Source organism: Zootoca vivipara, chromosome 13, assembly GCF_963506605.1.
Source record: "Zootoca vivipara chromosome 13, rZooViv1.1, whole genome shotgun sequence".
Classification (NCBI taxonomy): domain Eukaryota; kingdom Metazoa; phylum Chordata; class Lepidosauria; order Squamata; family Lacertidae; genus Zootoca; species Zootoca vivipara.
The window spans coordinates 18923693-18936188 of NC_083288.1; the positions used below are offsets into that span (position 1 = coordinate 18923693).

The 12496-nt window shown below is 48.6% G+C and overlaps 1 protein-coding gene across 3 annotated transcripts in view; it reads right to left on the reverse strand.

Moving 5' to 3' along the window:
* Window positions 1–3238: 3238 nt before the first annotated feature.
* Window positions 3239–12496, reverse strand: part of KAT7 (lysine acetyltransferase 7) — a 31700-nt gene continuing 22442 nt past the window's right edge. For 2 of the 3 annotated variants that reach the window (XM_035134876.2, XM_035134877.2), the window contains exons 12-15: window positions 11255–11348; window positions 9742–9888; window positions 8853–8959; window positions 3239–6818 (exon numbers count right to left, since the gene is read on the reverse strand). In XM_035134876.2, the coding sequence (XP_034990767.1) occupies window positions 6717–6818; window positions 8853–8959; window positions 9742–9888; window positions 11255–11348 (450 nt within the window). In that variant the 3' untranslated portion in view covers window positions 3239–6716. The other variant, XM_060281425.1, reaches the window with a different exon arrangement.

Below are 12496 nucleotides of genomic sequence, written 5' to 3' on the forward strand. Positions count from 1 at the left end.
TGGAGTTTTATTGAGAGCAACCTCTTTGCCTCAGGCAATACCAAAAAAAAAAAAATACATACCGTATTTTGTGTTTTTGTTTTTTGCTGATCCCCAATTTCTTCTCTTCTCCCAGAGCCGACACAGGAATGAGCAAGCAGAGAGCTACTTCCACCCTGGGCATCTTAAGCAAGATCTACTGCTTCGTACCATTTCCTCCTCTGCTCTACAGCCCCCACGGATATTATGTCACCTGTTTCTCGAGTAGCCAAGAATGGCAAACATTTTGCGTGTTTTACAGTTCCCATTATATCGCCTTCCGTTGTTAAGCACCTGCCTAGTAGCATAAATGGGTTTGCAAATCAGTGGGCTGTCTTCACTTTCTCTGCACCTCGTTCTTGTGAAACAAAGCCAAGATGGAGAGGAGGCAGGTGTTAAAAAAAAAATCCACCTTAGAGTTTGTGGCTTTGAATGGGGTTGGCAGTGGTGACTGGTGTTCATTGGGACTGGCTAGGTGACGAGCAAGTCAAGCCAGAGCCAGTGACAGGTACAGTCAACTAATTCCAAGTTTTGTCTGCCGCCTGCTCCTTGCCGAGTTTTGCAAGGACTTGACTCAAAACTAATAAGTTGGCAGATAATAGCCTTCCTCCCGCAGAACTAGTTGTCAGGTGGCGGATAGGTGGGGACAGATTGAGGTAGGTGTTCCATTGTCTCCATTAGACCAGCCCCCACTGGGGTTGAGAGTAGTATGCATGCATGCACCGTATTTTTTCGCTCCATAGGACGCGCCTAGTTTTTAGAGGAAGAAAGCAACCAACTCCTAGAGGCCTAGGTGCCTTTGCTCCCCATTAAATATTTGAGGAAGCTTCTTTTGCAAAGGGGGAAAGCTCCATTTTTTAGGATCAGCTCAAAGTTGTTGAGTTTCCTTGCAAAGGGAAAAAATCCTGTTTTATGGGATTTTTATGCAGTTTTTCTAGGAAAGGAAATGGACCCATTTCTACAGTTTCCAGACAGATAATCTAATCAGCCAGTCACGTCTCCCTCTGCAGAGAATTGAGGCCTAGGCAAGGGGCCGGCCGGGCCGGGAAGGGAGCTAGCTCCCTTATCCCCCTCCCTGATCTCTTGCAATCAGCTGCTGAGCAGGTTCCTTTCAACACTCTTTTCCCCTCGTTAGCCTTTAGCTCTTTCTTAAAAGAAAAGAAAAGCACGATCTGCCTTTAGCCCCTGGGCAATTCGGCTCCAGGGACCACACATTCGCTCCATAAGACGCACACACATTTCCTCTTCCCTTTTAGGAGGAAAAAGGTGCATCTTATGGAACGAAAAATACAGTATGTATGTATGTATGTATGCTTATACCCTGCCCATCTGGCTAGGCCTCCCCAGCCACTCTGGGTGGCTCCCAGCAGAATATAAAAAACATGATAAAACATCAAACATTAAAAACTTCCTTAAGAAGGGCTGCCTTCAGATGACTCCTAAAAGTCAGGTAGTTGTTTATTGCCCTGACATTTGGTGGGAGGGCGTTCCACAGGGCGGGTGCCACTACCAAGAAGGCCCTCTGCCTGGTTCCCTGTAACCTCACTTCTCGCACGGAGGGAACCGCTCATAAGGCCCTCGGTGCTGGACCTCAGTGTCCAGGCTGAATAACGGGGATGAAGGTTGAGGGCTGGGTTGATGCCGTTTAGGGCTTTAAAGGTCACCACCAACACTTTGAATTGTGCTCAGAAATGGGAGCCAATGTAGGTCTTTCAGGACTGGTGTTATGTGGTCTTGGTGACCGCTCCCAGTCACCAGTCTAGCTGCTGCATTCTGGATTAGTTGTAGTTTCTGGGTCACCTTCAAGGGTAGCCCCACATAGATCTCATTGCAGTAGTCCAAGCGGGAGATAACCAGAGCATGCACCACTCTGGCGAGACAGTCTGCAGGCAGGTAGGGTCTCACCCTGCGTACCAAATGGAACTGGTAGACAGCTGCCCCGGACACAGAGGACATGGACAGCTATGAGTCCAAAATGACTCCCAGGCTGTGCACCTGGTCCTTCAGGGGCACGGTTACCACATTCAGGACCAGGGAGTCCTCCACACCAGCCAGAAACCTTCCAGCTCATGCTCTTAACTGCTTTGATGCCAGCTTTAAAACCAGGGTTGTCTATTAAACTGATCAGAGGAGAACTTTAAGACCCAATCTCCATCGGCCCTGGGAACTCTCGTGGGAAGGTTTGAAATCTCTGCAAATTGTCCCATGGTTGATGTATCAACGGTGCCTCCCATTTAATAGGAAATGAATTGTTTCCCAATGGAAGATCCAAAGTTGTGTATCGGCATGACTCAAGTCACAGGGCACATCAACAAGAAACATTAGCCCCAAATGAATTACACGGATGTCTCAATTGACGGTGGGAGTTGACAGTACAAAAACAAACCAAATTCACCTTCAAGCTTTCCTAGAATTGGAATTCCAATTAAAAATGGGGGCCATGGGAAGTTGCACTGCCCAGGGCTCCTTTGTGTTAGGCCAGTGCTTAGAACAGGGATAGGGAACCTGTTATTGGATCCCACAACCTGGATAGTTCAGTCAGTAGAAGATGAAGACTTTTCATCTTAGGGTCATGGGTTCGAGCCCTGTGTTGGGCAAGATTCTTGCATTACAGGAGGCTGGAGTAATTACTCTCATGGTGCCTTCCAACTCTACAATTCTATGATTCCAGCATGCAACCATCATGGTCAATGGTCAGAGACAATTAAGTACACTGAGAAAACCATAGGTACCCCAGGCTTAGCATTTAAATTGGCCTTGGCCTCAGCTCTCCATATTACCTTACACTGCCAGATCACAGATACGAGAACTGATCTTTAGCTCAGTACTCTCCTCTCCTAATGGCTTTGGCTCTAAGTTATCAGGTGGAAGACTTTTCCAGGTTTGCTTCCCGAGATCCTTTTAACTGGAGATGCCAGGGCCCAAAACCTGAACTTTCTGGATTCAAAAATGTGCTGTCCCACCGATATGATTTTATCTTTCCCCTTGGGTTCCCGGAACTTGGAAGAATCTGAGCGAAGAAAGGGAAGAAACACGTGCCAGAAGCCGATACAAGCAAATGGCTTCACCTGCGTCGTTTATATAGGGGATCAGTTTTGTTTGTTGCAAAATGGGCAATGGCTGGGAAGTCTCCAAAAGGCCAAAGCTCAAATGGACACAATGCACAGACATTCTCTCTCTCTCCCCCCCCCCCCCCGAGGAATGATCATGCTTGGAATACTAGAGCAGAGAACATGCTTTATTGAGAAGTAGATACACTGGTAGCATATTCTAACATATCCAGGAAACAGAGATTCACTTCTGTACAAGAATGGCCAACCTCCCCTCCCCACCTGAGAGGGCGCCACCTCACCAGTTGCTAAAAACTAGAAGCGGAGAGTGCTGGGTGACACTTGCACAGAAATATAAACTTTGGCAGATTTAGGATGGCAATGAAAAGACAAAACCAAACACGAGAGCCAACCACAGGAGTGCTTGCGGAAAGATCTGTGCTAGAGGGATCGACTTTCAACTGGAATCCATTTTGTCCCAAGAGGGGAGACAAGGAGAGGTGGGTTCTAGCGGAGTTCAGCTAGAAACAAAGAGGTTGTGTTCCACAGACGCAGCAGACTAGAGGCCATAGACATGGCGAAAGGATGGCTATTTATGCCCTCAGGGTGTTTTGCTTCGAGTTGGAAGGGTTTTTTTTTTTTTTTGCCAAACCTTACAATCGAAAACCAGACTTGCTGGAAATGGATCGTAACACATCCATCCGACTGACGGCAGTCTGAAAACACACTGCGCTCTCTGGCCAGGCATCCCCAAGGTCCAAAGGCTTGTGCCAAGGTAATTTCTAGGAAGGAAAGAAAATTATGCTCTAGGGATGACAAACAGTACTAAGATGCAACCTGGAGTGAGGTGGCAAATATGTGACTCGCACACACACCCCAATCTCCTTTGTGGCCTCTTTGGTTGTGCTGCATGTGACACACACACACACACACACACACACAGCCCAGCTTGGTCTGTGGCTCAGGACATGTGCCCTCGGACCCTGGACTTTGTGCAAAAGCACCTCAGAGTTCAGGGGAGTGGGCTTTTGGCCCCCCGAATGCTGGGGTCTCACCAGGCGACGCTGCCCTGCACAAAAGGTAGCCGGAAGCAGCGCAGGACAAATGCCACCGACGGTTTGCAATTCTGAAAGCACGCCGATGGCATGTGTGAAAGGCACAGCCCTTCAAAGAGCGAGGCTGTCAAGGTTTCTGACTCTGCAAGGAAAGGGACCTCTCTTGCTGCAGCTTTTCAATGGGGCTGTCCTCTCTGTGAATAGCAAGGTTAGGGCAAAGTGTGCTCGGTGGATGTTTCCCTTTGGTCTCTGAACACTTAAGGCGAATTTGTGAGCTTAATACCTAGAGCAGGGATGGGGAACCTGTGGCTCATCCCATCATCCCCTAAGCTGGGGTTGATGGGAGCTGCAGTCCCCACCTCTGGCTTTACAAGACGTTTTAAAACGGCCAAGCACTCTCCCCCCTAACTGATAGCCCATAAGGTCCACCTACCCCACAAGGTTCCTGCCTTTCCTCTTCTTTCTATCCCTCCCAGTCCTTGGGAGCAGGTGGCACACAGATCAGGCAAGGGTTTCCATCCCAAGCCTGGGAGTGACGATCACTTAAAAGATGGGAGGGCTCCCCTTGAAAAGGGGCACACCAATTATTGTCGTCAAATTGATGCTGTGCCTGCTTGCACAAACACTTTCCAGGCTCTTGGAGCTATTTTCACAAATTTTCTAAGGGCGGATTTGTCTTGGGATGAGGACCTGCATGCAACCAGCTACGGCATCCTAGAAGTGTGGGAGAAACCCAGCCTCTCTGGGGGGGCCTCATACTTCTGCGAGACCATCAAGCAAAACCAGTAGAGGAGGTCAGAAATGACTGGGGTAGGCTGCCTGGCCGTGATGGACTTACGGGCTCTTGCAATCTATGGGTGAAATAAGCACACATTCTGGGAAATGGAAGCTGATTTTCCCCCTGGCAATCCTTTAAAAACAATGGCTGTTCGCCTCGGCCAGAATGGAGGTGGGAGAAGGTCCAGGGTGGTCCCCGGATGAGCACAGATGGTTCAAGAGATGCAGGAGCGTGGACTGCAAAAGGAGCCAAAACATGCCGAAAGGGAAGTAAACTATCACCGCGTGAAGGCAAGCTAGCCGACTGCAGCTAACTCCCGCCTAGATCTGGCACTGTTGGATCACCGCCGCAATTCAAAGTAGCGCCAAACCTGGGCGGCAAAAGCTGCTGCACAGGAACAGGCTGGCAAAAGGAGCGGCGTCCGGCTGGCAGTGCTCTCTTGAGCAGCCCCTGCCGTCTGGCTGAATGCACGCTCCTTGGCCTGCTAGGTGCGGGTTTCTTTCGGAGCGGGAGGAAGTTCAAAGGACAAAAAGTGTCGGGAGCGGCAAGGAGGCACCAGGACAAGGGGGCTGGTAAGGGCTGCTGGTTGTGCCATTTCTCCTCCTGCAAAGGAACAGTTATAGCTGGCTCTTCAGAAGGGTTTGTGGTCAGAGCACTCAAAAGCAGCTGCAAGGAGGAGCAAGAAGCTCAATGTTAGGTGACACTGGGCAAGGGCACAACTACTGCAGGAGTGGGAGAAGTGGTGCTTTTTTCCCGTTAGGCGGCTTCCCCCCACCGGGGACTCAGCTGTGTTGCCCACAGAGACAGCAGCACGGCCTTAACGTTCAAACCTTTCGGGGAAAGGGAAGGGGAAGCAGCCAAAGGGTGTCCCCACATTCAATCAGTCTCCTGGAGATTTCCTGCCCTGCTGGGAAGGAATAAATAGCTGCTGTTTGCACACGCTTGCTGTCCAATATCCAGTTAGCACTCAGACCTGCAAACGGGTATGAGAAATTGATGTTCTTGAAGGATCCCAAGGGGGTGTCAGATCAATTCTATTTGCAGCGTGACACGGGGGGGGGTGGGGAGAATGGTCCCACAAGCCCACCTTTAGGCTGGATCCAAAGGTGCAGCAGAATGCATAAGAGGGGGGTGGGAATATGGGGTAGAATGGACTGGACCAAAATTTCGTATGACTGATGGGAGATAATTGATTTCGAATGCTCTCCTTTGTATTAAAAAACAAACCAACCCTGTGAGTAGAAAACTAGGACAGGAGATAGAGAGCCTGCTAGAATCTTTATCCCTGTCACTGCTGGCTTTCTACTGAAAGGGAATTCTTTGCATGGGGAATCACGGCGCCCCACACTTGCAATCTAAAACAGTACAGCCCTCTGTATCGTGGAGGACCTTTACCACCTCACAGCAGGTGCCGACCAGTCCCTCCAAGGTTGCACGGAAGCAGGCGGCTGAAACAACTAAGAAATTACGAGTTACGACACCATCTTATGGACTAGGGCCTTGTGGTTCACGGAGCGGCAAGTTGCAACGGTGCGCCGGAAGATCTTACTGCCCCTTCCCGGGGCCACATTGACACTGTATCCATTCTGATCTTCCCGACCTTGCCGTGCGGAGGGAGGACCTGGGTCAAAACGGTCCCGGGGAGAAGAGAAACATCCTGAAGGCATGTGGAAGAGGGGCGGGGAGGGTTGGTACCAACAGCAAGTCACAAATCTGCGATCCCAAAGGCAGTTCCTAATGCTGGAAAAGGAAAGGGGGTTATGGTGGTGGTCGGTGGCGAGGAGGTGTCCACACTTCTCGGAGAGGTTGGTCAAATTAAGTGCCCTTAGGAGGGGTCCATTTCAAACAGCTGGGATCCATGCTTTTATTGCTGTTAGACCGCTTGGCCTCTTTGGCTATCCATTCGTCGATAAGATCCTGAAGGGAGAGGGGGAGAAAAAGGGAAGGCGCAGGTTAAATGTCTGGGGGAAGTTGCTAACAAGATGACAGAGCTGCATCTAGCATTCCTAAGCATGCCCCTAAATTCAAGGAAACAAACACAGTAGTAGTTTTGTGCTCCGTACTAGGAGAACTCTCTTTCTGTGTAACTGCCAAGTAGGAACTTCGGTTTCCATCGCGCAAACGTGGACCTCCATTTTTGAGAATTCGCTGGACCTTTCCTGCTTGTGTGCGTTTTCTGCAGATCAAATCTTGTCACTGGGGGGTTTCAGGCTTAATGTTTTAGAGGGGGGCTGCAGGAGGCTGAAATATCCTGGGTGCATAGCTGTCAAGTTCTCCCTTTTTTTTAAAAGGGAAATTCCCTTATGCTGAATAGGCTTCCTCGCGAGAAAAGGGAAAACTTGACTGCTATGCCTGGGTGTTTCAATGCTATGCCAGAGAAACTAGAGATGGAAGGAGAAGTAGACAGAGAAGAATTAACGAAGGAAGAAGGCTGAATTCGTTGATCTCTCCACATTCTGGTTATCGTCTTAACCCAGGCATCCCCAAACTGCGGCCCTCCAGATGTTTTGGCCTACAACTCCCATGATCCCTAGCTAACAGGACCAGTGGTCAGGGAAGATGGGAATTGTAGTCCAAAACATCTGGAGGGCTGAAGTTTGGGGATGCCTTTCTTAACCTGATGCTTGCCGGGGCCCATCACGAATGTAGCAAGGAGGCGATTTTGCTTAGCAGACAGGGTTTTCTACGTGCTAGCTAAGTAGCAATTAAACATTTGAGGCTGCAACCCTAACCACAGTTACTGGAGAGTAAGCCTTGCACTGAACAAGTGAGACTTACTTGTGAGCACAATCCTAACTATGTCTACTCAGCAGTGGGTCCCATTGGAATTCAGCGAGCCTTACTCCTAAGTAGATGGGGTTAGGTTTGCAGCCTAAGCCCACAAAACTCGCCAGCTTGCCCCAAAAATATTAGTAGCCTCCTGGGGGGTGACAAAGGAGTGAAAGGGCCCTGTGTCTTCTCTAGTATCCTGCTTGGTGCAGAAAAAGGATGTAGTGTTGCACCTCCCATTATGCAGGTTGATCACTCATCGGCATGCAATTCCTTATCACCTGTGGCTACCAGGTGAGTTGGCTCTAGTCCAGGCATCCCCAAACTTCGGCCCTCCAGATGTTTTGGACTACGGTACAATCCCCATCATCCCTGACCACTGGTCCTGTTAGCTAGGGATCATGGGAGCTGTAGGCCAAAACATCTGGAGGGCCGCAGTTTGGGGATGCCTGCTCTAGTCTAAGGCACTTCAAACGACACTGTAGACAAGAGACTGATGGCTGAAACAACCCGAACGTCTCCTGAAAGGTAAATGAGATACACAGTGCAGAAGGAGCATCAAGAGGGTTCCCATAATGCAGTGTTTCCCAAATTTGGGTCCCCAGCTGTTGTTGGACTACGACTCCCATCATCCCTGACCACTTGTCCTGCTAGCTGGGGGATGATGGGAGTTGTAGTCCAGCAACAGCTGGAGACCCAAGCTGGAGAAACACTGGCTCACTGGAACCTCATTCCTGCGGTCTGTCTGCACGGCACACTTTGTTCTTTTCAACTGCCGTGGGGTTTCTGCTCCAATAAAGCAGCTTTGTTGTGACCAACTGGGCGCATGTCTGACATTGTCAAGAACCACGGCAGCTGCAACTGGAGCAGAAGCAGCCACCACGAGCAGAAATACAGAGGCAGGGAAAGAAAGAGAGACTCTGTGGGTGGGGAGTAAAGGAACACTTTTCCTGGTAGCCATGCCTAGCCCTTAAACATAGCAATTTCTCACCACTGACTGGTCACATGCACAAAACAATCCTGCAATAGGTTTCTGCGCTAAGCTGGACTCTCTGCTTTTCGTTCACAGCAAATCTCGGGCGAAAGAGTGATGCTTTTCTTAGAAATCTCGAGAGAGAAACACAGTGACCTAAGAGAGGCAGAGGGCGCCCCTCTCTCACAGGTATTAGTCCCACAACTTACCTGCCTCTTTAAGACTAGGTGCTTGCCCTTCCAATACTTGAGCATCTGAAGCGCTTGCAGAGTGCTAACGATGTCAACAGGGTTGACGGCTGTCTCCTGGCTGATTTCTGAAACAGAGAAGCAAGAGTGTGTTTTACTGAGGGGCTTTGGGGGGGGGGCGAGGGGGATATATGGGACAAACCACCAAGAGAGCTCTCGCTGTCTCCTGCCAACTCCAGCTACTCCAGACAAGATCCCCGAGAATGATGGCTGAGAAAGGTAGGTTGGAAGCAGATGAGCAAAGCTAGCAGAATCTCAGCATATAGGGGGAAGGTAAACAGGGGTTTCAGCACCCCCCATTGCTCCTTTGGCATTTGAGGGAGGAGCAAAGGTGGGAGAAATTACATTTCACAGTTTCGGGGAAGGAAGACTAGAACAGGGGTTGGCAAGGCTTACCGGCCATGGGCCGGATCACTCCCGCGGAGATCGTCCATGGGCTGGACTGGCGCAGTGCGACACCGAAAATTGCGCCTGCGCATGTCCGTGGCACCAGAAATCATGCCTGCGCAGGCCCAGACGCCGAAAATCACGCCTGCGCAGAAGCTATTTAGGCATCTGAGCATGTGCAGAAGCAATTTACGGTAGCTGTGCATGCGCAGACGCAATTTCCTGCGCCGCTCAGCGAGTCCCAGCGCTGCTTGCCGAGTCCTAGCGCTGCGCTGGTTTAGTGCAGCACGTGGGGGATTCGCTGAGCGGGCAGCTCGTGGGCCAGTAAAACGGTCTTTGTGGGCCGCATCTGGCCCATGGGCCGCATGTTGCCGACCCCTGGACTAGAAGGGTTGTTGTCGTTGTCGTTTTAAAAAGGTGCTGTTTGCTACTGATGCATTGGGGGGGAAAATCTAGAACCCACCTTTAATGGAGATCTCTTTGCCTTGAAAGTTATGCAGATAGCGGAGAAGAACTTCCTTCCAGTAACTACGGTAGCTAATAAGGCCCAGGTCTGAGAGGGGCCTTTCTGGAGAGCCAACCTTTTCTTCCACTTTGGAGAGTAAATAGCCTGTTGAAAGAGAACAAAGCAAACTCTCTGGAACCTGAATGAAGTGGTCAACCATCCCCGAGCTGCTGTCAAAAGCTCGTAGCTTCCTGTCAGGCAGTTTTGTTTTAAAGCCTTTTTTAAAACGTCATTTTCTTTTAACATCACAAAAGCTTGTGCTACTGCAAAGCTAAAGCACCTCCGAAATATGTAGAAGCGACCTTATTTTGGAGGTGGCCAAATTTTACTTCCAAGCTAACAGGCCCTCAACCAAAAGGGTTTGTTATGGAAAGATGGTGATTGCTAAGAAAGCAGCTACTACGTTTATTTACCTCTTAACAGCCTTGAGACCCTGGTCATACGGCCACTAGAGTTATAACTTTTTTACAACCTCATGCTCCATTAAGATTAATTAGATGAACTTTTACCTAAAAACAAAGGAATGAACTTTCATTTCCAAAACTCTTGAAAAAAGGTCCCCCCGAAATCAATAAGTTGATTTTTGTATATGTAACTGTATAATGCATTATGTAATATGCATAGCATATATTATAATACAGGGAAAATAGAGCTTGCAAATTTTCTAACACTTCTACAGTGGAACCTCGATTCCAAACGGCTCCGTTATTGCACATTTCAGTTTCCAAACGCCGAAAACCTGGAAATGCTTCCGTTTTTGAACGTTTTTCGGAACCCGAACGTGCGACGCGGCTTCAGCTGAGTGCAAGAAGCTCTTGCAACCAATGGGAAGCCGGTTTTCAAATGTTTCAGAAGCCAAACAGGCTTCCAGAACAGATTTTGTTTAAGAACCGAGGTACCACTGTATAAGGTTTTGTACATTGTGCGTTACTGCTTATTGTTTAGAATAAACCGAGGTTGCAGTTTGTCTTTGTTTCTGCCACAAGCACCATAAAGTTCCCGTATCGCTTTGATTGTGCATTCTGCACACTGATTACTTTTTGGTATCTGGAGTACGGATGGCTCCCGCTTCCACTGATTCTCCAATACAGTTTCAGGAAGTTTCAGACAGCTGTAAAAGTCCTAAACAGTTCCATAAAGTTTTTAAATGTGCTAATACTTATGAGTAGTAACATTACATATACAGTGATTCCAACTTTCCATTTCGGGGTGACATTCTTTTCATAAGTGAGAAAATTAGTCCCGAATTGCTTAGTGTTTCTAAGCAAAAGTTCATCCCTATATGATACAGGAAATCATTGGGTTTTTTTGGGGGGGGGGGGGTCAAAAAGTTATACACTAACAACCATGCTGCATTTTTAAAAAAAACCTCAACTGCTCTGTGTCACATTTGAGGCTATGAAACAGTCTGATTTGTGGCAGTCTGTAAGCATTGGATTAAGAACAAAAGCACATGTCCGCCCACACTTACTGAAGTCGATGAGCATTTTGCCGTAACCCTGCCTCATGTACTGAGGCATCGTCAGGATACAGGAAACGTTGTAGTTGAGGAATGAGTTCTTCTCCTGGAAGTAAACAGTACAGCCGCGAAGGGTCATGTTTGACAAGAACTGATCACATCGTGGCAAAAGTTCAAATGCATGGCTTTTGCAAGCTGATCAAAACAGAATGGCTGCAATGCAAAGAATCACAGAGCTAGTCCTGGACACCCGAGGAGACTTTAGACCAGGGGTGGGGAACTTCGGGCCCAGGAGTTGAATGTGGCCTTCAAGGCCTCTCTATGTGGTCTTCAAGACTCTTCCCAGGCCACACTCCTCACTGGTCCTGCTCTGCACCCTCTCTGAACGGTTTTGTTTGGCGTCCTCGAACGGTGACAATGTCTCTTGCTTGCTTAGATCCATAGCTGCCAAGTTATCTCTTTTTTTAAGGGATTTTCCCTTATGCTGAATAGGCTTCCTCGTGAGAAAAGGGAAAACTTGGCAGCTATGCTTAGATGGACAGAGGTAGGTGAAGAAACCCGTCTTCTGCATGGCCGGGATGCAGTCTACTGTACAAAAGCAACATCTTTGGCTCCACCCTCTTGTCCCACATGCTAGGGAATATGACCCTCGGGCTGAAACCCCAGCTTTGGGCCTGCATTTCTCAAACATCAGCTCCCCTTAGGTCTTGGGAATGCCAGCAAAAGCTCTTTTGATATGAGTTCATACAGAAACAACTTGAATTGGCCTTGTTTGGCTGTGGTGGCCGTTTCCCCAAATGCCTGCCTGGGCGATGAGTAGATTCCAAACTATTTGTGAGGGGAAACGCCAAACTGGAAAAGGAAGTGAGTGATCGTAAGATTCAACTTTGTCCTTAATATCTGTAACAGGATGCACAGAAGACTACTGAGCTAGGTTCTATAAAGCTCTATACAGCTTGGGACCAGGTTACCTAAAAGACTGTCTTACCCCTTTTTATGCCCAATCGATCGCTGCACACTTTAGAAGAGGGCATCCTGCAGATACCATCTTATTAGGAGGTCCGAATTGGGACTTTAGTGTGGTGGCATCAACTCTTTGGAACTCCCTCCCCTTGAATTTTAGACAAGCATCGTCTCTATTGCCAAGGGTGCTGTTTTCAAAACCCGCACAAATTGAGAGATGGGCAAAACAGTCCATTTCTCTGACAGAATTTGTTTGTTTAATCTTCTCACTGAAACTGTACCAAAACGATT